The sequence below is a fragment of the Puma concolor genome, chromosome F2, assembly GCF_028749965.1.
Source record: "Puma concolor isolate L17-30 chromosome F2, mPumCon1.1.hap2, whole genome shotgun sequence".
Lineage (NCBI taxonomy): Eukaryota > Metazoa > Chordata > Mammalia > Carnivora > Felidae > Puma > Puma concolor.
In genome coordinates, this window is record NC_141684.1 from 65,138,441 (window position 1) to 65,165,054 (window position 26,614).

Consider the following 26,614-nt stretch of genomic DNA (forward strand, 5'->3'; position numbering starts at 1 on the left):
GAATTTAGAATAATAGTCATAAAATTAATCGCTGGGCTTGAAAACAGTATAGCTGACAGCAGAGAATCTCTTGCTACAGAGATCAAGGGACTAAGGAACAGTCACGAGGAGCTGAAAAACGCTTTAAACGAAATGCATAACAAAATGGAAACCACCACAGCTCGGATTGAAGAGGCAGAGGAGAGAATAGGTGAACTAGAAGATAAAGTTATGGAAAAAGAGGAAGCTGAGAAAAAGAGAGATAAAAAAATCCAGGAGTATGAGCGGAAAATCAGAGAACAAAGTGATACACTAAAAAGAAATAATATACGCATAATAGGTATCCCAGAGGAGGAAGAGAGAGGGAAAGGTGCTGAAGGGGTACTTGAAGAAATAATAGCTGAGAACTTCCCTGAACTGGGGAAGGAAAAAGGCATTGAAATCCAAGAGGCACAGAGAACTCCCTTCAGACGTAACTTGAATCGATCTTCTGCACGACATATCATAGTGAAACTGGCAAAATACAAGGATAAAGAGAAAATTCTGAAAGCGGCAAGGGGTAAACGTGCCCTCACATATAAAGGGAGACCTATAAGACTCGTGACTGATCTCTCTTTTGAAACTTGGCAGGCCAGAAAGAATTGGCACGAGATTTTCAGTGTGCTAGACAGAAAAAATATGCAGCCGAGAATCCTTTATCCAGCAAGTCTGTCATTTAGAATAGAAGGAGAGATAAAGGTCTTCCCAAACAAACAAAAACTGAAGGAATTTGTCACCACTAAACCAGCCCTACAAGAGATCCTAAAGGGGACCCTGTGAGACAAAGTACCAGCGACATCACTACAAGCATAAAACATACAGACATCACAATGACTCTAAACCCATATCTTTCTATAATAACACTGAATGTAAATGGACTAAATGCGCCAACCAAAAGACATAGGGTATCAGAATGGATAAAAAAACAAGACCCATCTATTTGCTGTCTACAAGAGACTCATTTTAGACCTGAGGACACCTTTAGATTGAGAGTGAAGGGATGGAGAACTATTTATCATGCTACTGGAAGGAAGCCAAAAGAAAGCTGGAGTAGCCATACTTATATCAGACAAACTAGACTTTAAATTAAAGGCTGTAACAAGAGATGAAGAAGGACATTATATAATAGTGACAGGGTCTATCCATCAGGAAGAGCTAACAATTATAAATGTCTATGCGCCGAATACCGGAGCGCCCAAATATATAAAACAATTACTCATAAACATAAGCAACCTTATTGAGAAGAATGTGGTAATTGCAGGGGACTTTAACACCCCACTTACAGAAATGGATAGATCATCTAGACACACGGTCAATAAAGAAACAAGGGCCCTGAATGAGACATTGGATCAGATGGACTTGACAGATATATTTAGAACTCTGCATCCCAAAGCAACAGAATATACTTTCTTCTCGAGTGCACATGGAACATTCTCCAAGATAGATCATATACTGGGTCACAAAACAGCCCTTCATAAGTTTACAAGAATTGAAATCATACCATGCATACTTTCAGACCACAATGCTATGAAGCTTGAAATCAACCACAGAAAAACGTCTGGAAAACCTCCAAAAGCATGGAAGTTAAAGAACACCCTACTAACGAATGAGTGGGTCAACCAGGCAATTAGAGAAGAAATTAAAAAATATATGGAAACAAACGAAAATGAAAATACAACAATCCAAACGCTTTGGGACGCAGCGAAGGCAGTCCTGAGAGGAAAATACATTGCAATCCAGGCCTATCTCAAGAAACAAGAAAAATCCCAAATACAAAATCTAACAGCACACCTAAAGGAACTAGAAGCAGAACAGCAAAGGCAGCCTAAACCCAGCAGAAGAAGAGAAATAATAAAGGTCAGAGCAGAAATAAACAATATAGAATCTAAAAAAACTGTAGAGCAGATCAACGAAACCAAGAGTTGGTTGTTTGAAAAAATAAACAAAATTGACAAACCTCTAGCCAGGCTTCTCAAAAAGTAAAGGGAGATGACCCAAATAGATAAAATCATGATTGAAAATGGAATTATTACAACCAATCCCTCAGAGATACAAACAATTATCAGGGAATACTATGAAAAATTATATGCCAACAAATTGGACAACCTGGAAGAAATGGACAAATTCCTGAACACCCACACTCTTCCAAAACTCAATCAGGAGGAAATAGAAAGTTTGAACAGACCCATAACCAGCGAAGAAATTGAATCGGTTATCAAAAATCTCCCAACAAATAAGAGTCCAGGACCAGATGGCTTCCCAGGGGAGTTCTACCAGACGTTTAAAGCAGAGATAATACCTATCCTTCTCAAGCTATTCCAAGAAATAGAAAGGGAAGGAAAACTTCCAGACTCATTCTATGAAGCCAGTATTACTTTGATTCCTAAACCAGACAGAGACCCAGTAAAAAAAGAGAACTACAGGCCAATATCCCTGATGAATATGGATGCAAAAATTCTCAATAAGATACTAGCAAATCGAATTCAACGGCATATAAAAAGAATTATTCACCATGATCAAGTGGGATTCATTCCTGGGATGCAGGGCTGGTTCAACATTCGCAAATCAATCAACGTGATACATCACATTAACAAAAAAAAAAGAGAAGAACCATATGATCCTGTCAATCGATGCAGAAAAGGCCTTCGACAAAATCCAGCACCCTTTCTTAATAAAAACCCTTGAGAAAGTCAGGATAGAAGGAACATACTTAAAGATCATAAAAGCCATTTATGAAAAGCCCACAGCTAACATCATCCTCAACGGGGAAAAACTGAGAGCTTTTTCCCTGAGATCAGGAACACGACAGGGATGCCCACTCTCACCGCTGTTGTTTAACATAGTGTTGGAAGTTCTAGCATCAGCAATCAGACAACAAAAGGAAATCAAAGGCATCAAAATTGGCAAAGATGAAGTCAAGCTTTCGCTTTTTGCAGATGACATGATATTATACATGGAAAATCCGATAGACTCCACCAAAAGTCTACTAGAACTGATACATGAATTCAGCAAAGTTGCAGGATACAAAATCAATGTACAGAAATCAGTTGCATTCTTATACACTAACAATGAAGCAACAGAATGACAAGTAAAGAAACTGATCCCATTCACAATTGCACCAAGAAGCATAAAATACCTAGGAATAAATCTAACCAAAGATGTAAAGGATCTGTATGCTGAAAACTATAGAAAGCTTATGAAGGTAATTGAAGAAGATTTAAAGAAATGGAAAGACATTCCCTGCTCATGGATTGGAAGAATAAATATTGTCAAAATGTCAATACTACCCAAAGCTATCTACACATTCAATGCAATCCCAATCAAAATTGCACCAGCATTCTTCTCGAAACTAGAACAAGCAATCCTAAAATTCATATGGAACCACAAAAGGCCCCGAATAGCCAAAGTAATTTTGAAGAAGAAGACCAAAGCAGGAGGCATCACAATCCCAGACTTTAGCCTCTACTACAAAGCTGTCATCCTCAAGACAGCATGGTATTGGCACAAAAACAGACACATAGACCAATGGAATAGAATAGAAACCCCAGAACTAGACCCACAAACGTATGGCCAACTCATCTTTGACAAAGCAGGAAAGAACATCCAATGGAAAAAAGACAGTCTCTTTAACAAATGGTGCTGGGAGAACTGGACAGCAACATGCAGAAGGTTGAAACTAGACCACTTTCTCACACCATTCACAAAAATAAACTCAAAATGGATAAAGGACCTGAATGTGAGACAGGAAACCATCAAAACCTTAGAGGAGAAAGCAGGAAAAGACCTCTCTGACCTCAGCCGTAGCAATCTCTTACTCGACACATCCCCAAAGGCAAGGGAATTAAAAGCAAAAGTGAATTACTGGGACCTTATGAAGATAAAAAGCTTCTGCACAGCAAAGGAAACAACCAACAAAACTAAAAGGCAACCAACGGAATGGGAAAAGATATTTGCAAATGACATATCGGACAAAGGGCTAGTATCCAAAATCTATAAAGAGCTCACCAACTCCACACCCGAAAAGCAAATAACCCAGTGAAGAAATGGGCAGAAAACATGAATAGACACTTCTCTAAAGAAGACATCCGGATGGCCAACAGGCACATGAAAAGATGTTCAGCGTCGCTCCTTATCAGGGAAATACAAATCAAAACCACACTCAGATATCACCTCACGCCAGTCAGAGTGGCCAAAATGAACAAATCAGGAGACTATAGATGCTGGAGAGGATGTGGAGAAACGGGAACCCTCTTGCACTGTTGGTGGGAATGCAAATTGGTGCAGCCGCTCTGGAAAGCAGTGTGGAGGTTCCTCAGAAAATTAAAAATAGACCTACCCTATGACCCAGCAATAGCACTGTTAGGAATTTATCCAAGGGACACAGGAGGACTGATGCATAGGGGCACTTGTACCCCAATGTTCATAGCAGCACTCTCAACAATAGCCAAATTATGGAAAGAGCCTAAATGTCCATCAACTGATGAATGGATAAAGAAATTGTGGTTTATATACATTATGGAATACTACGTGGCAATGAGAAAAAATGAAATATGGCCTTTTGTAGCAACGTGGATGGAACTGGAGAGTGTGATGCTAAGTGAAATAAGCCATACAGAGAAAGACAGATACCATATGGTTTCACTCTTATGTGGATCCTGAGAAACTTGACAGGAACCCATGGGGGAGGGGAAGGAAAAAAAAAGAGGTTAGAGTGGGAGAGAGCCAAAGCATAAGAGACTGTTGAGAACTGAGAGCAAACTGAGGGTTGAGGGGGGTGGGAGGGAAGAGAGGGTGGGTGATGGGTATTGAGGAGGGCACCTTTTGGGATGAGCACTGGGTGTTGTATGGAAACCAATTTGACAATAAATTTCATATATAAATAAAAAAAAAAAAGAAATGCTGTAAATGAGGTGCAAAATAAATGATGCAGTGGCAGCAAGGATGGAGGAAGCAGAAGGGAGAATAAGTGAAACAGAAGATAAAATTATGGAAAATGATGAAGCCAAGAAAAAGATAAGAAAATACTAGACCACGAAGGGAGAATTAGAGAACTAAGTGATTCAATGAAATGTAATAATATCTGTATCATAGGAGTTCCGTTCCAGAAGAAGAAGAAGAAGAAGAAGAAGGAGAAGAAGAAGAAGAAGAAGAAGAAGAGGAGAAAGAAAGGGCAGAAGGTTTGAAATGAACTAATTGAACAAATTACAGCTGAAAACTTCCCCAATCTGGGAAAGGAACCAGACATTCAAACCCAGGAGGCACAGAGAACTTCCTTCAGATTTAACAAGAATAGGTCTTCACCATGGCATACCATAGTGAACCTGGAAAAATACAAAGATAAAGAGAGAATTCTCAAAACTGCTAGGGACAAACAGGACTTAACCTACAAGGGTAGACACATAAGGGTAGTAGAAGACCTGTCCAATGAAACTTGTCAGGCCAAAAGGGAATGGCAGGAAATACTCAATGTACTGAATAGGAAAAATATGCACCAAAAATCCTTTATCCAGCAAGGCTCTCACTCAGAATAGAAGGAGAGATAAAGGCCTTCCCAGACAAACAAAAACTGTAGGAGTTCATGACCACTAAACCAGCCCTGCAAGAGATCCTAAGGGGGACTCTGTGAGTGGATTCTGAAAAGACTACAAAGGGCCAGAGACATCACCACAAGCATAAAACCTACAGATAACACAATGACACTAAATCCATATTTATCAATAACTCTGAATGCAAATGGGCTAAATGCCCCAATCAAAAGACACAGGGTATCAGAATGGATAAAAACAAAACAAAACAAAACAAGATCCATCTATATGCTGTCTACAAGAGACTCATTTTAGACCTGAGGACACCTTCAGACTGAAAGTGAGGGGATGGAAAACCATCTATCATGCTACTAGGAGTCAAAAGAAAGCTGGAGTGGCCATACTTTTTTCAGACAAACTAGATTTTAAACTAAAGGTTGTAATGAGAGATGAAGAAGGGTATTATATCATAATTACGGGGTCTATCAATCAAAAAGAGCTAACAATTATAAATGTTTATGCCCCCAACTTGAACAAACCCAAATCAATTAATTACAAATATAAGCAGTCCTACTGATAAGAATACAGTAATTGCAGGGGACTTTAATACTCCACTTACAACATTGGACAGATCATCTAGGCATAAAATCAATAAATAAACAAGGGCCCTGAATGATACACTGGAGCAGATGGACTTGACAGATATATTCAGAACTTCTCATCCAAAAACAGCAGAATACACATTCTTCTCGAGTGCAGATGGAACATTCTCCAAGAAATCACATACTGGGTCACAAAACAGCCTTCAATAAATACAAAAGAATTGAGATCATACCATGCATATTTTCAAATCACAATGCTATGAAATGTGAAATCAACCACAAGAAAAATTTTGGAAAACCTCCAAATGTATGAAAGTTAAAGGACATCTTACTAAAAAGAATGAATGGGTCAACCAAGAAATTAAAGAAGAAATTAAAAATATATATGGAAACAAATGAAAATGAAAACATGACAGTCCAAGCCCTTTGAGATGCAGCAAAGGCAGTCCTAAGAGGAAAATACATTATTATCCAGGCCTATCTTAAGAGACCAGAAAAATCCCAAATACAAAATTTAACCACATACCTAAAGGAACTAGAAGCAGAACAGCAAAGAAACCCCAAAGCCAACAGAAGATAAATAATAAAGATTAGAGCAGAAATAAACAATATAGAATTCAAAAACAAAACAAAACAAACAAAACAGATCAATGAATCTAAGAGTTCGTTTTTTGAAACAATAAACGAGGGTGCTAAACCCCTTGCCAACCTTCTCAAGGAGAAAAGAAAGAGAACCCAAATAGATAAAATCACCAATGGAAAGAGGCGAGATCACAATCAATACCACAGAAATACAATTATTAGAGAATACTATGAAAAATTATATGTCAACAAACTGGACAACCTGGAAGAAACTGACAAATTCCTAGACACCCACACAATACGAAAACTCAAGTAGGAAGAAATAGAAAATTTGAATAGACCCATAACCAGAGAAGCAACTGAATCAGTTATCAAAAATCTCCCAACAAATAAGAGTCCAGGGCCAGATGGCTTACCAGGGAGTTCTACCAGACATTTAAAGCAGAGTTAATAGGGGCGCCTGGGTGGCTTGGTCGGTTGGGCGTCCGACTTCGGCTCAGGTCATGATCTCACGGTCCATGAGTTCGAGCCCCAGCGTCAGGCTCTGTGCTGACCGCTCAGAGCCTGGAGCCTGTTTCAGATTCTGTGTCTCCCTCTCTCTCTGCCCCTCCCCGTTCATGCTCTGTCTCTCTCTGTCTCAAAAATAAATAAGCGTTAAAAAAAAAAATTAAAAAAAAATAAAGCAGAGTTAATACCTATCCTTCTCAAGCTGTTCCAACAAGATAGAAATGGAAGGAAAGCTTCCAAACTCATTCTTTTTTTTATGTTTATTTATTTTTGAGAGAGAGACAGAGAGAGAGCAGGGAAGAGGCAGAAAGAGAGGGAGACACAGAATCAGAAGCAGGCTCCAGGCTCTGAGCTATTAGCACAGAGCCCAAAGCAGAGCTTGACCTCAGACCATGAGATCATGACCTGAGTTGAAGTCAGGTGCTTAACCAACTGAGCCACCCAGGCACCCCCAGACTCACTCTATGAAGCCAGCATTCCCTTGATTCCCAAACCAGAGACCTCACTAAAAAGGAGAATACAGACCAATATCCCTGATGAACATGGATGCAAAAATTCTCAACAAGATACTAGCAAATTGAATTCAACAGTATATTAAAAGAATTATTCACCATGATCAAATGGGATTCATTCCCGGGCTGCAGGGCTGGTTCAACATTCACAAATCAATCAACTGGATACACAACATTAATAGAAGGATAAGAACCATATGATCCTGTCAATAGAAAAAAACAAAGCATTTGACAAAATACAGCATCCTTCTTTAATAAACACCTCAAGAAAGTTGGGATAGAAGGAACATACCTCAACATCATAAAAGCCATATATGAAAAGCCCACAGCTAATATCATCCTCAATGGGGAAAAACTGAGAGCTTGCCCCCTGAGATCAGGAACACGACAGGGATGTCCACTCTCACCACTGTTGTGTAACATAGTGTTGGAAATCCTAGCATCAGCAATCAGACAACAAAATGAAATGAAAGGCATCCAAATAGGCAAAGAAAAAGTTAAACTTTCACTTTTTCACAGACAACATGATACTCAGGTTTTCCATGTAAAGTCTCAGGATACAAAATTAATGTACAGAAATCAGTTGCATCTCTACACACCAATAATGAAGCAACAGAAAGAGAAATCAAGAAATTGATCCCATTTACAACTGCACTAAGAACCATAAAATGCCTAGGAATAAACCTAACCAAAGATGTAAAAGATATGTATGCTGAAAACTATAAAAAACTTATGAAAGAAATTAAAGAAGACACAAAGAAATGGAAAAATATTCCATGCTCACGGATTTAAAGAACAAATATTGTTAAAATGTCAATACTACCCAAAGCAATTTACACTTTCAATGCAATCCCAATCAAAATGGCACCGGCATTCTTCTCAAAGCCAGAACAAACAATCCTAAAATCTGTATGGAACCACAAAAGACCCTGAATAGTCAAAATAATGTTGAAAAAAGAGAACCAAAGCAGGAGGCATAATAATCTCAGACTTTAGCCCCTACTACAAAGCTGTAATCATCAAGACAGTATGGTATTGGCACAGAAAGACACATAGACCAATGGAATAAGATAGAGAACCTAGAATTGGACCCACAAATGTATGGCCAACTAGTCTTTGACAAAGCAGGAAAGAGTATTCAATGGAACAATAACAGTCTCTTTAGCAAATGGTGCTGGGAGAACTGGACAGCAACATAAAAAAGAATGAAACTGGACCACTTTCTTACACTATACACAAAAATAAATTCAAAATGGATGAAAGAGCTAAATGTGAGATGGGAAACTGTCAAAACCCTAGAGGAGAACACAGGCAACAACCTCTTTGACCTCAGCCACAGCAACTTCTTACTCGACACATCTCCAAAGGCAAGGGAAATAAAAGCAAAAATAAACTATTGGGACCTCACCAAGATAAAAAGTGTCTGCACAGCGAAGGAAACAATCAGCAAAACTAAAAGGCAACTGACAGAATGGGAGAAGATATTTGCAAATGACATGTCAGATAAAGGGTTAGTATCCAAAATCTACAGAGATCTTACCAAACTCCACACCTGAAAAACAAAGAATCCAGTGAAGACATGGGCAGAAGACATAAATAGACACTTTTCCAAAGAAGACATCCAGATGAACAACAGACACATGAAAAGATGCTCAACATCACTCATCATCAGGGAAATACAAATCAAAACCACACTGAGATACCACCTCACACTGGTCAAGAGTGGCTAAAATTGACAACTCAGGAAACCACATATGTTGGCAAGGATGTGGAGCAAAGGAACCCTCTTGCACTGTTGGTAGGAATACAAACTGGTGCAGCTGCTCTGGAAAACAGTGTGGAGGTTCCTCAAAAAATTAAAAATACAATTACCCTATGACCCAGCAATAGCATTACTAGGAATTTATCCAAAGGGTAAAGGAGTACCTCTTCATAGGGGCACACGTACCCCAATGTTTACAGCAGCGCTGTCAACAATAGCCAAATTACGGAAAGAGCCCAAATGTCCATCAACTAATGAAAGGATAAAAGAGATATCGTTTATATATACAATGGAATACTACTTGTCAATGAGAAAGAATGAAACCCTGCCATTTGCAACAATGTGGATGGAACTAGAGGGAATTATGCTAATTGAAGTAAGTCAGTCAGAGAAAGACAGATCTCATATATTTTCATTCATATGTGGAACTTGAGAAACTTAACAGAAGATGATGGGGGAAGGGGAAAAAACAGTTTCAAACAGAGAGGGAGGCAAGCCATAAGAAACTCTTAAATACAGAGAACAAACTTTGAGGGGGGCGGGGAGTGGGGGAGAGGGGAAAATGGGTGATGGGCACTGAGGTGGGCACTTGCTAGGATGAGCACTGGGTGTTTATGTAAACAATGAATCACGGGAATCTACTCCTGAAGCCAAGAGCACAGTGTATACACTGTATATTAGCTAACTTGATAATAAATTATACTTTAAAAAAATAAATAAAATTCAGAATTGTGATACCTCCAAAAAATAAATCTTAGAAAATATTTACTATGAAAAACCTTAAAATTTTAGAATGTGATTAATTTGCCTTCTCAATAAAAATAAAAGAAAATGGATCGTATGAAACAAAAAGAAACGTGAGAGGCGATAGATTAACCAACCAACCTACAATAAAATATAACTTCAGACAGAAATGGATAAAGAAGATAAGGAAATTCTGACAATAAACCAAAATGCAATACCACCATTTAAATTTGTTTTCAAAGCCAGAAAGAGAAAACTGATACTGCAGAAAATGGAGTCAGTGACACAGAGAGCACACTTTGACAAATTTCCCTAGAAGTCGGTCAATAAAAAAAGGCAAATATAATGTGAAATGAAGTGGGAGGAATGAAGAACAGTAAAGCAAACTCAATTTACACATAGTTGATTTTCCTGAAGAAAAAATAAAAAACAAATATAACAGAAGCAATATCTAAGTACACAAGAGGAAAATAGTTTTAGGCTGAAGACCTAGATTTGCTGATTGAAAAGATTCACTGAATATAAGATAAAAATTTTTAACAAGATAATCATCTAGATATAGACCCAGGAAAACTTGTCAATATCAGAAATAAAGAAAAAAAACCATAAGTATTTAAGAAAAATAATTAGAATATCGAAAAAGAAATAAAAATAAGGCAGGTTTCAAGTTTCTCCTCAACAATGCTAAATGACAGACTTTTAGATGATGCTGTGGCCCACATTGCTAGATATATTTAAAGGCAATAAAAGGACAACCTCAGATATTTTCAAAAGGTATTATACCACTATACCTTGAATATTAACAAATTTTCTTGCTAATTAGAAGATGCACCAGAAGAAAACAATTCAAAACTGTAGTCAAGATGTAAACTGGCATTACTTATTGTCACCTAAATTATAACGTCACCACTTATATTCATATCCAAGAATTATCCTATGCTTTACTTCTCCCTCCTGTCATACTCTTTCTCTCTAAAATTTTTCCTTTTCACCTTCTGGGGCATACATTCCATGGTAAACAAACATTTCTCTATCCTCATGTCTGAAGAGACACCTCACTCTTTCCACAAGAGCGCTCCCTCCTCTGCAGCTTGCTGGAATGGAAGGCTCGTTGTCCCATGTGGTACCCACCAAAGATTGGGTTCTCCTGGGCCAACAATGTTAAGTGGGAAGTCCCTTCTCTTTTGCAGTATATGCTGCCTGCTTATGCTATTCAGCACTCTTCATTGTTACCATCTTTCTGCTCCTGATTACTCCACAGCCCGACTTAAGACCTTGGCACAGTCTCCCTTAACTTTTCAACAACTTGAATGAAACTCTGGCTTCATCTTCTTAATCCTCAGACAAATCATGCATGAAGCCTCATACTTCCTGTCCTCCCTAACTCTAAAAGCTTCACTTCCCTAATAATTAAGACACCCCAAAACTAAAGCTACCAACAGGACATTCTCATCATCGGGACTCATTCCACCTGTTTTTTTATCTCAACTATCACAATCCCCTGTCCTTCTACATCTCTCATATTTTCACTGCACCTACACTGCACCAGCCTTCCAAAAGGTCTTTAGCTCTCTGATCTGCTTTTTTTGTCTAATTGTTTTCCTATCTTTGCTCACTACCTTCTCATACTAGACCTTGTGCTTCGATCACTTGCATAAATTGCTCCCAAACGTCCTCAATTGCTGTGCTAAACTGTTATTTTGCCCTCCGCCCTTGCCGTGCCACAACCACAATTCTCAATCAGTCCCTCCAACTGTCTGCCCTGTTTGCTTCCCACTACTTCTGGGCACTGTTGGAGAAATAGCACAACCGTGCTAGTGGTTTCTATGTTTAACTCATGTCTTCAACTTCAGAGAGGCCCCAGAACTGCCTCATAGTCTTTTTTTTTCCTTTTGTCAATTCTTGTTTTCTTCTCCTTGGTGACTTTTCACAATTGGCATCACTCACTCTAATCTCCCCTATCCAATACCCAATCCTGTTGTCCTCAGCAAACAATCTCACTTCTTTTTTTTTAGTTTTTTAAATTATTATATATTTTTTTAAATTTACATCCAAGTTAGCATATAGTGCAACAATGATTTTAGAAGTAGATTCCTTAATGCCCCTTACCCATTTAGCCCATCCCCCCTCCCAAAACCCCTCCAGTAACCCTCTGTTCTCCATATTTAAGAGTCTTGTATGTTTTGTCCCCCTCCCTGTTCTTATATTATTTTTGCTTCCATTCCCTTATGTTCATCTGTTTTGTCTCTTAAAGTCCTCATATGAGTGAAGTCATATGATATTTGTCTTTCCCTGACTAATTTCGCTTACCATAATACCCTCCAGTTCCATCCATGTAGTTGCAAATGGCAAGATTTCATTCTTTTTGATTGCTAATACTCCCATCAAACAATCTCACTTCTTAATAAAAAGACAAAATTTTAGGTATCAGATGTAATCCCACACTTGCTTCCCCCAGTCCATCTCCTACTTTACCTACAAATTTGACCACAATTTCTTCCATTGGTTATCATAACTTGCATCATACTGAATGCCACTCTGTGAGTCCTGCCTTGACCTGTCCCCAGAGTTTTAGACTCATATCTAACTGCTTGCTGGAAATACCTACTAAAATGCCCCATGGGAAACTCAAAGTGATCAACAGGAAGCGGACTTATTATTGTCCTTCATAAATTTACTCCTGTGTTCCCATCTTGCTTTGTGAAATATGCATGTCAGTAAATTGGGGGTTATAAAAATCTCCTCCCCTCCTTCACCCTCTCCAAGCAGTACTTGTGCTGGTCAGAGTTCTAAGATGACTCCCATTATTTTTGCCCCTGACATTATGCCCTATATAATTCCCTCCCCTTAAGTGTAGTAGATAGGACCTCTGACTTGCTTCAAACCAACAGAATATGGTAAAGATGACAGGATGTCAATGCTATGATTATGCTATATTATATATGCTCAGTAGACTTGAATAAGAGAAAGTCCCTTGCTGATTTTAAGGAAGTCAGCTTCCATGATGTGAAAGCCACATGGCAAAGAACTGTGAATTGCATCTAGGAGTTGAGAGCAACCCGGGCTAAAATCCAGCAAGAAAACGGAAACCTCAGTCATACAGCCACAAGTAAATTAATGCTGCCAACAGTCTGAATGAATTTGGAAGCCAGGTCTTTCTTATTCCAACCTCCAGATGAGAATGCAACCAGGTCAATATCTTAATTTCCAGCCTTGTGAGGTTAGACAGAGGATCTAGTTGCTCCAGGTATGGACTTCTGATCCACGGAAAGTATGAGATCCTAAATGTGTGATGATTAAAACCGCAGAGTTTAACATACTACTATCTCTCCAGATACTACAATTTATAAATGTGGGCTCATACGACCTCACTGGGCTCGTAAGTTTCATATAGTCTGCCTTTACATGATGAGTGCCAACTTTGCACCTACAAACCAAAGTTCATGCCTATATACCCATGCTACTTAAAATCTAAACCCAAGAAAGTGAGGCCAGGAAAAAGCAAGGATTCTCTTTTATATGCCAAAAGTTCATATCCTAGTTTCCTATATAATGCAGATACTTCTGTATGGATAACTGATACCAGAGAGCTCTACATTTTTCAGAGGATACCCTATTCCCTACCCACTTGAGTGTGGCTTTGAAACATGGTCTCAAGAAGGTACCAGTATGAGAATATAGCCAAAGAAGACCAAAATCCTTTCATGGGATCTCATAGAGCATGAAAAGGATGAGAGAAGTGAAGAAGATGTCATTCCAGGAAAACATGTGGAGTCATATCAAACAGATTTCCATGGGAATTAGGCAAGGAGTTGCCTACTGATGCAACAGGCATAGGGGATTTGGTTTCATAAGTAAATGGCAAACCAACAAGCCAGTATGTAGAAGAAAAAAACTGTCGGACACATTCTATAAGCGAAGATCAAAGTCAAATCTACCCAGTTCTCTCAGTCAGTGCTTATTGGGGAGATGAGGCTATTGCAGACTTGGTAAGGTTGGTTCCCCAACGACCGGAGTAAATGAATCCACGTAAGGGTGAACTTACTACATAAGATAACAATGGGCGCCACGGGAAATAGAGAATAATCATTAGTTTGGACAAAGTGAAAGGTAACTTCGTAAAAATCTTTGTTTACCTTTCTACAGATAAGCTATAAGCCCTGAATTCAAATTCTTTATGAAAAGAAAGAAAAGTTAGTTTGAATTAATATGGAATGAAACCTTTTTGTGCAAATCTGAATCTTCTATTAAAATGGAATATACAGATTCTCATATCTTGAAGCATGATACATAGCATAATATATAACAATATGTTCAAATTCAAGAGTATCTTATGGAAAATTAAATTTTTTTCTTTTTTATTTAAGTATTATTAACATACAGGGTTGTAGTAGTTTCAGGTGTACAATATAATGATTCAACAATTCTATACATTACTTAGTGGTCATCAAGATAAATGTACTCTTGATCCTTTTTATCTTTTTCACCCCTCCCCCCACCTCCCCTCTGGCAACCACTAGTGTGTTCTCTGCATTTAAGACTCTTTTTTGTCTTTTTTCATTTGTTCGTTAATTTTGTCTCTTAAATTCCATACATGAGTGAAACTTTAGCATATGGGTTAAGTTACAAATGAATACATGAAACCCTTAGTAACCATTTACATTTATCTTATAATCAGAAAGATTATTGTACATTTTTTAATTAAATGTAACAAAATCAACTGTAAAATATATTTTTTTACTTACCTGCTATTTCACTTTCTGCCCAGAGAGCTGCAGATCCAGATAAAGTTCTTTGAAGCTGTCCGCGGTTTCCTTGTTTAGACTGAAGATGGTCAATGAGAAATGGGATTGGCTGGTCAGGTGTCTCAGTTATTAATTTGGTCATTAATTCCTGAAAGCAAAATACAGCATATATGTGTATCTAATAATAATTGTGAACACTTACATAGTACTTACTATTGCCAGCACTGCTCTACCTACTTTATATACACCAAATGATTTAATCCTAATGATAATATTTTCAGGCAGGTACAAGCTATTGTCCTCCTTGTGAGGAAAGTGAAGTACAGAAGAGTAAACTATGTTACACAGCTAACACACACAAAGTCAAGAAATATTTACTTACATTTATTTTTCTTATTCTACTTGGCCAAAGAAATACTACAACTGTGATCTAAATTCTTTTAAAAATTATAGCCCAAGGGGCTCCTGGGTGGCTCAGTCGGTTGAGCGTCCGACGTTGGCTCGGGTCATGATCTCCTGGTTTGTTACTTCGAGCCCCGCGTCGGGCTCTCTGCTGACAGCTCAGAGCCTGGAGCCTGCTTCTGATTCTGTGTCCCCCTCTCTCTCTTCCCTTCCCCTGCTCGCATTCTGCCTCTCAAAAATAAAGAAACATAATAAAAAACCAATTTTTTAAATTATAGCCCAAGAATTTTAAACTTCAGATTACTATTTTGAGAAATACATTACAAACTAAACTTTTGGTAGACTTCACCATATACCTTATATACAAACATTATTTTTTCCTTCTTAACCATATCCCAAAATGAAAAAAAAAATCGTTGGAATGAACATTAGAAGCAAGTTAACAAGCCACCGACTCACAGAAACCAAAAAATGTCTTAAACTAGTCTCCAAACAATATTTACTTTTTCCCAAAGCCCTGATGGGTAATCATTCTTCTTTTTTTTAGTGAGTTAAGCAATGGAGATTTCTCTACTTGCTGAAGCAGGCTGTTCCATTTTGGGGTAGCTATAATGATGTCTTAAATTGGGCCGAAAGCTGCCGAAGGGTGATATCTATACATTGTTTTTTTTTTTTTTTTTCTAGTCAGGAACAGCAAAGAGCAAGTTCCAATTTGTGGTCAATTAAACTGTTCTCATAAGAACAGCTGCCAAGCCACGTGGATATCTTTTGTGCTGTGTAACTAGGTTTGTGAATTTGTATGCACCATTGTACATTCACATCAGTCACGTTTCACCTTGCTAGTTTTAGCCCAGAATTCTAGTCTGTCAATTGTTATTTTGAGTTTAGATTCTGTGAGAAACAGTGGTCTTATGAGTGGGCCAGAAGATCAGATATTAGGAGTACTAACAGAAGGGATACTGGAAAGTCCCCATCCCATTGTCTTTTTTTTATTGGTGGCCTATTTCTTCTGCCTTGAATGCTCTTCTCTGAGATGTTCAGGTGCCTGGCTTGTCATCATTTGTCTCTAATGATATCTTCTTTTTTTTTTTTTTTTTAATTTTTTTTTCAACGTTTATTTATTTTTGGGACAGAGAGAGACAGAGCATGAACGGGGGAGGGGCAGAGAGAGAGGGAGACACAGAACCGGAAACAGGCTCCAGGCTCTGAGCCATCAGCCCAGAGCCCGACGCGGGGCTCGAACTCACGGACCGCGAGATCGTGACCTGGCTGAAGTCGGACGCTCAACCGACTGCGCCACCCAGGCGCCCCTCTAATGATATCTTCTTAAGAGAAGCTTACCCTAACCCATCTTCATAAGTCTTTATCACTTCATTATCTTATTTTCTTCCTATCATTTAGCACTCTCCAGAATCATCTCATTTAATATTTGTTCATCTTTTTGGGCCTGCCTCTGCTCATCCTCTACCGCAGAACTGAAAGCATGAGAGTAGAGAGATCTCTACTCTCTCCCTAGAGCCTATAACTCTACAGAGCTCATAGCTGGTACTGAATGAATGAATGAATGAATGAAAAAATGAATTCTTAGTTTACTGACCCCAGGTACATAATAGTAATTAAAGTCTCTTTTTATCCTAATTAACAACAATTAAAGCATGCATAGATTTCTTAGCCCAGCAGAAAACACTCTTCAAATTTCCTATACAAGAAACTGCTGTCATGATATCTCTGGGATATTTGTTCACATTGCCAACAATCTAGGAACACACTGATTTACCCGAGTAGAGGCTAAATGGACCTTGTAGATGACAAGATTCCAAGGTGATCTCAGAGACAGGGATAAAATAATTCACGGTATCTCAAAAACGTGCAGATTGAACATAGAGTTGGAGCTAAAAAAAGCAAAGGATTTCTACCACAAAAATACTATGTAGCAAAATATTTAACAGACAACTGTGATTTTTTTTTATACGCTGAAAAAGTAAGCAAGCAACCAGTTGGCACAGGTCTTCTTTCTTTTATTTAAGATCTCAATTATTAATTATAACTAAAGAGGTCATTCCTATACTGTGGTTAAAGCAATGCAGGGTTCATTTAAACCCCAATTATATATCAGTGGAATGTAACGTAAAATATTTTGAGTTCTGCTTCTATAGATGTATCATATTCTATTTAAATACATCATACAGGGGCGCCTGGGTGGCGCAGTCGGTTAAACGTCCGACTTCAGCCAGGTGACGATCTCACGGTCCATGAGTTCGAGCCCCGCGTCAGGCTCTGGGCTGATGGCTCGGAGCCAGGAGCCTGTTTCCGATTGTGTCTCCCTCTCTCTCTGCCCCTCCCCCGTTCATGCTCTGTCTCTCTCTGTCCCAAAAATAAAAAAAAAAAAAAAATTAAAAACGCTAAAAAAAATTTTTAAAAATAAATAAATAAATAAATAAATAAATAAATAAATAAATACATCATACATTACAAATAATGAAAAAGAAATAGAAGAACCAACTGGATTACTCTTGTCACAGAAGGCCTGGGCACTCAGATAAAGCAAAATCAGGTCAGATAATAAAGCTTTAAAGCCACAGTAATTTCTAATCTGAAACCTCTGAAGATCTCATGCACTCCTTTTTACCTTTCAACTTAGATGGAAAGTTTCTGTGTCTATTTTCCTACTTTTAAAATAAAATAAAGTGTTCCTATATTGTCTTTAGAAGATGGGTCATACAGTCTTAATAAGCCAAGTAATTCTTGTTAAATTTTAAAAATATCACTAGTCTCATAACTAATTTTGGATATCCTTGATTTCCATTAATGAATATATAGTAAAGACACAGGATAAATTTAGTCATAAACAAAATGAAAATAGTTAATTTTTGCAATAGGGTATGTTGAGTACCTTGGCTGGACAATAGCCTAGCTTTAGATTATTGTATTTATAAAAGGAATTAGCCTCCCACTCAATCCATGTATCCACCAACAAAGAACAAGAATAATTTTGAGCACTTGAACTGGATAGAAACCTCTCTTCTCAGACCTGAAAATTTAAATCCTTGTATTTGCAAAGATGCTCTGGCAACAAAAAGGTTGATCACCACCATGATCCCCTCCACCCAAGATTTATATACAAAGAGAACAGAGGGGCACACAGATTGAAGAAAAGAGAAAGGAGTCGTGCACGTGATGTCAGGCTGGAGATAGAAACCCTACTGCAGAAAAGTTTCACAAGGATTATTCACACAAGGAAGAAGCTATTCCAGAACAGCATTCGGTGTCAGGTAAGGAGGCTGAATACGAGGAGGAAATGTTCTGTGCTTCCAGCAGGGGTACGGGGGGGGGGGCAGGGCTTAGCTACAATTCTTACCATCAGTGCAAGAGCTGTGACATGAAATTCCCTGGGTGCTAGAACCTGACCGAGATGGAGATGCTGCGCCTGGCTGTCCGCACTACACTGGCCACCCGTGAGCCGTGCTGGGTGGCGGCCAAGAGAGCCTGCAGCGCAAGCTCCTACAAGGCAGGCACACGGCGCTCCCTCGAAGCTTCGCGCTCTACCTCTATGGAGGCCCAGCGCAGGCGCAGATCCAGACACACCGCAGCGCTCACCTTCCGACGAGCTGGCGTCGAGGGCGTACCCACCCACCGACCCGGGAGCCCTAACAGCGCGCGAGCTCCTAGGGGGCAGAGTCCCTGGGTAACATAACGCCTTTACTGCCTTGGGATGCAATTATCTTCGCAACTGCCCAAAGGAGAGCCACCGACAACGCTTTTTTGGGGGAGCCACCCCAAACCTGTCCCGGGATGCAAGCTTCCTGGAAGGCCGGAAATCAGGGCACACCCTGAAGACGCCTCACCACCACCACCCTGTCCTGTAGCCCCAGAGCTGGCTGCACGGTGTCAGGATATCCCTGTGTCTCCGGAGCCTCGCCCCTTGCCAGAAACCTACCCCTCCTGCCCGCCCAACAAACATACCGCGAGCCTCCACCCTCAGACCCTATGGGGATGCTCGAACCACATCGTGGAATTGCTCTCCAGCTCTGAGGACAATACACCAGGCCCCACCTTCCAGCTCAATGACGAAAGCCCTCCTTAGGGCTCAGGCCGACAGCTCAATGGCTGCCCTGAACTTGGAAAAGATTTGGAGAGGGCATGCCTTCGCCTCTTCTACTAATGGCCTTGCCTGCCCCCTTTTCACCCAGGAATCTGGCCTACAGTGTGGGGCGCCCTCCTAATTTGCTGCTTCAGAGATTTTCAAGTCTTCCTTTAGCCAAGGATCCCTGGGAAATGTTGGTTGTGGGCACATAAAAATTGAAATAACAATGGAAGTGGTAATAGCACTCCTGCCCTGGAACAAAAACATTTGTGGAAATTTCAGTCTAAGGACCTGGGGATTAATAAAATATAGGTATTAATTTTGATGTGATCTATTTGCAGTCACAGGCTTAGTTAAATTTGAGGCATTCAAGTTACAAACAGAATGTATTAACTGTCACCAATGGAGGATTTCATTCATACTTAACTAATATCAATAATATTACTAATGTAAACGAAATGCAAAAGACACAGGATAAGGTAATGATTACACACCAAAGCTTTGAAATCAGATGGACACTTTAAGTCATCTTCTACTTATTAGCTGTTTGACTTTGGGTAAGACCATCACTTTAACATTCAATACTTCATCTACTAATTGTAAATGATAATACATACTACCTAGATCATAGGGTTGCCAAGAGGATTAAATAAAATGATTGCAAAGCATTCATAAAGTTCTTGGGATATATGTAGCCTACACTGATAGGCTGGAAACTGTCTCCCAGAATCTCCTTTATATGATCTGGGTTAAAGTTTCCTAGTGTGAGGAATTCATAGGAGACTTGGGAAACAGGAGAGAGAAGCAGAAGAAATTATTCTCCAGAGTTAAATGCAAGCATATGTGGGGCAGATGAGAGATTCACAGAAGTTTCCCAGCAAGTTTGTAGAAACCACTGCAGACTGGGATCACTCTGGAAGCTCCCAAAGATACTGAAGAACTGCAGCAGCTTCCAGGCGAGCATTTGAGAGCCCCTGCTTCTGTGTTCCACGCAGAGATCTTCAGGGTCACCACCTCCTGCCTTTGGTGAAAGCCACACAACCTGCAGCAGCATTTCCCTGGCCTCTGTGTCCCCGCCTTGTAACTCACCATCACATAAACCCTGTAAGACCCAGATACATAGAGTGGCTTCTGTTTTCCTGACTGAACCCTTAATGATCCACCCAAAAGATGTGTTAGCTAATATTTTCACATTTATGATTACTTTGATCTATTTGCATCATAATATTTTATATGTTTATATGTTATTACTACTACTATCATTACCATTTCTATCACATTTTTATAGCATACATTTTTGATGCTATATATGCATATTGCATCTTTTTATTGGGCTTTATTTTTCTGGTTATGAAACTAATAGATGTTCTCTTAATATAGTTTATTATCAACTACAGTCTTTAACTTCATGAATATACTATATATTGAGACAGTCCCCTGCACTAATAGCTGTTTCCTTGTTAATTACAATTTCGTTACTGGTACCAATTCAAATACACTAATTTTAAAAATATACATAGGAAGATAACGTTCTTTTAAAAAATTTTGAAAAACTACAGAACATAGATCATTAAGCAATTACTGGATGCAAACATGTAAAGACAAATGGAATTCAGGGCTATTATAACTAATAATAAGACAACTGTGTACTATATATAACATTATCAAAATTAATGAGCTGGAAAATGAATACTAATGATGACTATCTCAAAACACTATTTATTTTAATGTCCAAGCAAAATCATGAGTGAGGAGGTAGCTCATCACAGAGTCATTATTAAAAATGGAATAGTAATCAGCTAATAGTAGAAATTATTTTAATAAAAGATCATTTCATTTAATGAAAGCTATGGGATCCCTTGGTCAAAAAACAAACAGAAAAGCACATATGTACACACAAACACCAAATTTAACATAACATTACATAATATTTTGTTTATCCATCCATGGGTTTCACTGACTCCAAATTAAGAATCCTTGCTCTGGGTCCCAGAGTATACAGACAGTATGGCATTCTGCCCCAAAATTACTTTACTTAATTACTTCCTTGGGATTAAGTTACATTTTATTTCATTACCCTAACAGGTAAGTACTACTTTTGTTCCTCTTAACCTCAGGAGAAAGTTATCGAGAAACAAATCCATTTCTAAAATCTAGCCTTCTCATTATATAGTCCTTTTGTTAAATCAGTAAATATGCAGGACATTATACTCCATTATGGAGGTGGTGTCAATCAGATATATTTTTTACTCAACACCCATAAATATTTTAAATATTAATTCTATATGGAACATTATTATATGTAGAATGTTATTTTAGTTCGAAACTGTTTTAGGATCTGATGGTTGAATTAAGTCTAAATCTGCATGTTTCAATTTTTTTCTTTTTAATTAGATCTTATTAAAATTTGCATTTGAAATCTCAACCTTTTGAACACGGACTCCACCCCCCTACCCAACTAATGTCATATATAGGCAGATAATGGACACTGGGCTACCAAAAACTTCATGAGAGAATGTCCGCTTAAAATTCAGTTGTCCCAGAAACACTTTTCTGAAACATTTTAAATTGATGTCACCATTCCTAGTTGATCAAATCCCATTTGGTTTCCACCCACACCGGAACCCATGCTTTCCTTTCTCTCCTTCATTTTATCTGAATGGAAGTAGAACAAGGAGGTTTTTGTTTTGTTTTGTTTTGTTTTGTTTTGTTTTGTTTTGTTTTGTTTTGTTTCCCCTGCCTCGTTACACCTTTAAGCTCTGTTAAGAGTTTTGCCTTTGGCCAGGAAGAAGTTCCAATGCAGCATCTAGGGATCCATGCACAAGTGAGAAGGGGACAAGCATCTGTTTCATGTTTTTCTGTCAAACCCTTCCATTCATAGAACTCAAATTATCTGCTGGTCATTCAACCTTCTTCTACCTCAGAACCATGCCCACACCTGCCCTAAACTCACTTCCCTCATTCCCAATCAAAACCAAGATTTCATTGGAACAATGATCTCAAGAGAAAAGGAAGCAAAGTGAATAGCAGTGATTAAACTATCATGTATTGAATCCAATATGTACAAGTGTCAGGTATTTTACGTAATCATTCACTATAAATTTAAGGCTTGTATACAAGATGCACAACCCAACTAGTGTACGTTCACTTTTACAAAGGTGTTTGTTAAATCCTTGCGTATTTCGGGTTACCTGCCCCTCATCAACAACCCACCAATGCAAACCAATACACACACACACACACACACACACACACACACACACACACACACACAACAATACAGGACTAGGAAAAAGAAAATCTGTATTCCTATTTTAAAAGGCTCTTGTCCCTTTTTAAATATAAGTTAATATACAATTAGGTTTATAATACTCATTTATAATAAGTAATAAAAGGCATCTAATTAGCCTTGTTGTGTATTATGGAATATAATCTAGATAATCTAGGGAAAGTAAAAAGTAAGTTGTTTTATAATCCTTTTCATAATATAGGCAAATAAGTAAATCTAACCAGTGGAACTATCGAATGATGACAAGTGATGAAATATTTTGTCTAATGTCTACTAATCTTTCCTCTAATACGCAAGTTTCCTTTCAGATTAAATTATTGAGTATTTAGTATCTACTTTGAGAAAATCTTCATATAAAAGTACAAGCTTATAATTAAATTTCCAGGAAAATATCAAGGTTTCCAGTGAAAAATATTAACATACCACATGGAAATATTTTCAGTTAGGGTATTATATTGTTCAACATAAACATCTATCAAAGCAACTTATTTGGTGTTAGGTAGGAATTTCTAGAATCTCACTTGAAAATACCGCTGTAGGAGTAAAATATAGGGATACTCAGCAGAAATAATAAAGCACTTCCAAACTCAAAGAAATTAATTAAATCAACCCATGATGGAAGTAGCAGATGTATGTATGTACGTACGTACGTATGTATGTATGTATGTATATACATATGATAAGAAGAAGGATGTCTCTCAGTTGAGTATGAATTTATTTGTTTTAGCCTTTCATCATTTGTAAAGAATATGTAACGAAAACAGAGTCTTCAGCATGACAGTATAATGAGAAAATTTAATAGTACGTGTCCATTACTTCCTCTTACAACTAATCATCTAAGGAAAGAATGTACACATTTCCGTCTCTATGGCAAGCATAACCTTAAATTGTTGATAGATAGATTGGACTATCATAGGTGAACACTGCTACGTAGTTAAGTCCTAACTCTATTCTAGCACCCTAAGAGTCATAAATCAAGTGGCCTATTTCTAGAACTTACATTTTTCTTTCATTAATCTATTTGCCAAACTTCACCATCATTACAATATCTTAATAGCTATACAATAAATTCTGATAGCTTGAGGAAAAATTCATCCGATCTTGTATCACTCACTTTTCTATTTATTTTGTCAAGATTGTTCATTTTTCTCCTTTGGATTAACAAAAATTCATTCAACTTTTCCTTATGCTAATCTGAAAGTCTTACACACCTTTAATACTCTTTTTGTGACTTTCCAGAGATGACAAATTAATACTGACTTAGCTGCATTAAGTCATTGGTCCTTTCCCCTCATCTCAGATTTTGCAAGGAACTTAGAATACTTTGATTCCATTTATCACTCCTGGCATTAGCATACATTTGTATGTATCCACATATTTACTATTTTTATTGCTATATTTCTTCCTTCATCTCCAACCATCCATCTGGGATCATTCTCAGCAACATAAGGAATACCTTTTATTTTAGTAGTGCCAAATACTGTGGGGTTTTTTTGTACCAGCCATCTTTTTTTTTTTAGACCTAAAGATATTTTCACTGAATCTAACTATATATTGGGATTACTTTCTTTCCATTTTCTCTTGTTTCCATTATTATTTTTGAGAATTCAGCCACATTTCTTTAAAGAAAATGTGAATTTTCTAAGGATGTTTTTAATATTTCCTCTTTTCATTACTTATTTGCAGTTTTTAGGAGTATATTTTGAAATTACTATAAATTCATAGGAAGTTGCAAAGGTATGTACAAAAAGGTTCATGCACCCTTCATCCAGCTTGCCGCAATGTTAACATCATGCAAAACTATAGTATAATATCAAAACTAGGAAATTGACATTGGTACAATCTGTAAAACTTACTTACATTCCCCAGTTTACATGCATGTGTGTGTGTGTATGTGTGTAGCTCTACACAATCTTACCACATGTGGAGATGGTTAACTGCACCATCATCACAAGACTCCTTCTTGCTATCACTTTATACTCATACCCTCCCACTCCCATGCTCCATACCTAAGCCCTGGCGACCACATTCTATTCTCCATTTCTACAATTCTGTTATTTCACAATGTTATATAAAAGGGATCATGAAGTATATATCCTTTTGAAATTGACTTTTACACTCAACACAATTTCCTTGAGACTCATTCAAGTTATATTGATAAGCACAAGAATAAACAATAGTTTATTCTTTTTTATTGTTGAGTGTTATTTCCTAGATGTGGATGTACTATAGTGTGTTTAACCATTCAGTAATAACTATCAATAATCATTGAAGGACATTTGGTTAGTTCCACATTTTAAGTATTATGAATAATGTTACCATGAACATGCATGTATAGGCTTTTGTGTGAACATACATTTTCATTTCTCTGGGACAAATGCTTAAGAATACAATTGTTGGGCTGTAATGCTAAGGTCATTCTTACTTTTAAAAGGAACTTATAAGCCTTTTTTGGAGTATTTTACATTCACACCAGCAATAAATGAGTGATTCTAAACATTCTTATAGGTTTATAATGATACCTCATTGTTGTTTTAATTGCACGGTGGCTGTACCAGTTTACTTCCCACCAACAGTGTAAAAGGGCTCCCTTTTCTTCACATGCTCACTAATACTTAATATCTCTCTTGTCTTTTGACAATAGCCATTCTAGCAGGTGTGAGGTGATATCTCATTATGGGTTTCGTTTGCATTTCCCTGATGGTTAATGACACTGAACATCTTTTTATGTATCCTTTGTCCATTTGTATGTTGTTGGGTTTTTTGTAAAAATGTCTCTTCAGGTCATCTATTTTTAATCATATTATTATTATTATTTTGCTATTGAGTTGTATGAGTTTCTTATATTGTGGATATTAATTCTTTATCAGCTATCTAGTTTGCAAACATTTTTTCCCATTCCATAGGTTGCCTTTTCATTTTGTTGATTATTTCTTTTGCTGTACAGAGCTTTTTAGTTTGAAGTAGACCCAATTTTTTATTTTTGCTTTAACTGCTTGTGCTTTTGGTTTTATATACAAAAGTTGTTGCCAAGACTGATGTCAAGGAGTTTTTCCTTTGTTTTTCTTCTAGGACTCTTACAACTTCAAACCTTACGATTGAATCTTTAATCCATTTAAGTTAAAGTTTATGAGTGGTGAAAGACAAGGGTCCAATTGTACTCCTTTTCCGTATGAATAACCAGTTTTCCTAACACTATTTATTGAAAAGACTGTCATTTCTCCATTGAGTATTCTTGGCCCCCTTATCAAATATTAGTTAACCATATATGCATGGATTTATTTCTGGGCTCTCTATTCTATTCCATTGATTTACGGTGTCTGTTTTCATGCCAATACTACATTGTTTTGATTTCTATAGCTTTGAGTCTAATTTGAAATCAGGAATTGTAATACCTACAGCTGTGCTCTTCTTACTCAAGATTGCTTTATCCATTTCGGGTTTCTTGTGGTTTCATGCAAATTGTAGTATTTTTTTTTTCTATTTCTGTGAAAAATGACATTGGAATTTTGATAGGGATTGTACTGAATCTATTGAGGTTTTGAATAGTGCAGACATTTTAACAATATTAATTCTTATAATCCATGAACGTGGGATATGTTTCCATTTATTTGTGTTTTCTTCAGTTTCTTTCATCCAAGTCTTATAGTTTTCAGTGTACAGATCTTTCACTTGGTTAAGTTATTGCTATATACTTTACTTTAGAGGTGTTGTAAAGGAGATTATTTTATTTCTTTTCCCAATAGTTCATTGTTGGTGTATAGAAATGCAGCTGATTTTTATATTGATTTGTATCCTGAAATTGTACTGAATTCATTTATTAATTCCAACAGGTTTTTGGT

The 26,614-nt window shown here is 37.6% G+C and overlaps 1 protein-coding gene across 7 annotated transcripts in view; it reads right to left on the bottom strand.

Annotated features, from left to right (window-relative positions):
- The window catches only part of CF2H8orf34 (chromosome F2 C8orf34 homolog), a 413,316-nt gene that overhangs the window by 316,726 nt on the left and 69,976 nt on the right, over positions 1 to 26,614 (bottom strand). For all 7 annotated transcript variants that reach the window (XM_086696037.1, XM_086696036.1, XM_086696035.1 and 4 more), the window contains exon 2: positions 14,998 to 15,145. In XM_086696037.1, coding sequence (XP_086552163.1) covers positions 14,998 to 15,145 — 148 coding nt within the window. The remainder of the gene's footprint in view (positions 1 to 14,997; positions 15,146 to 26,614) is intronic.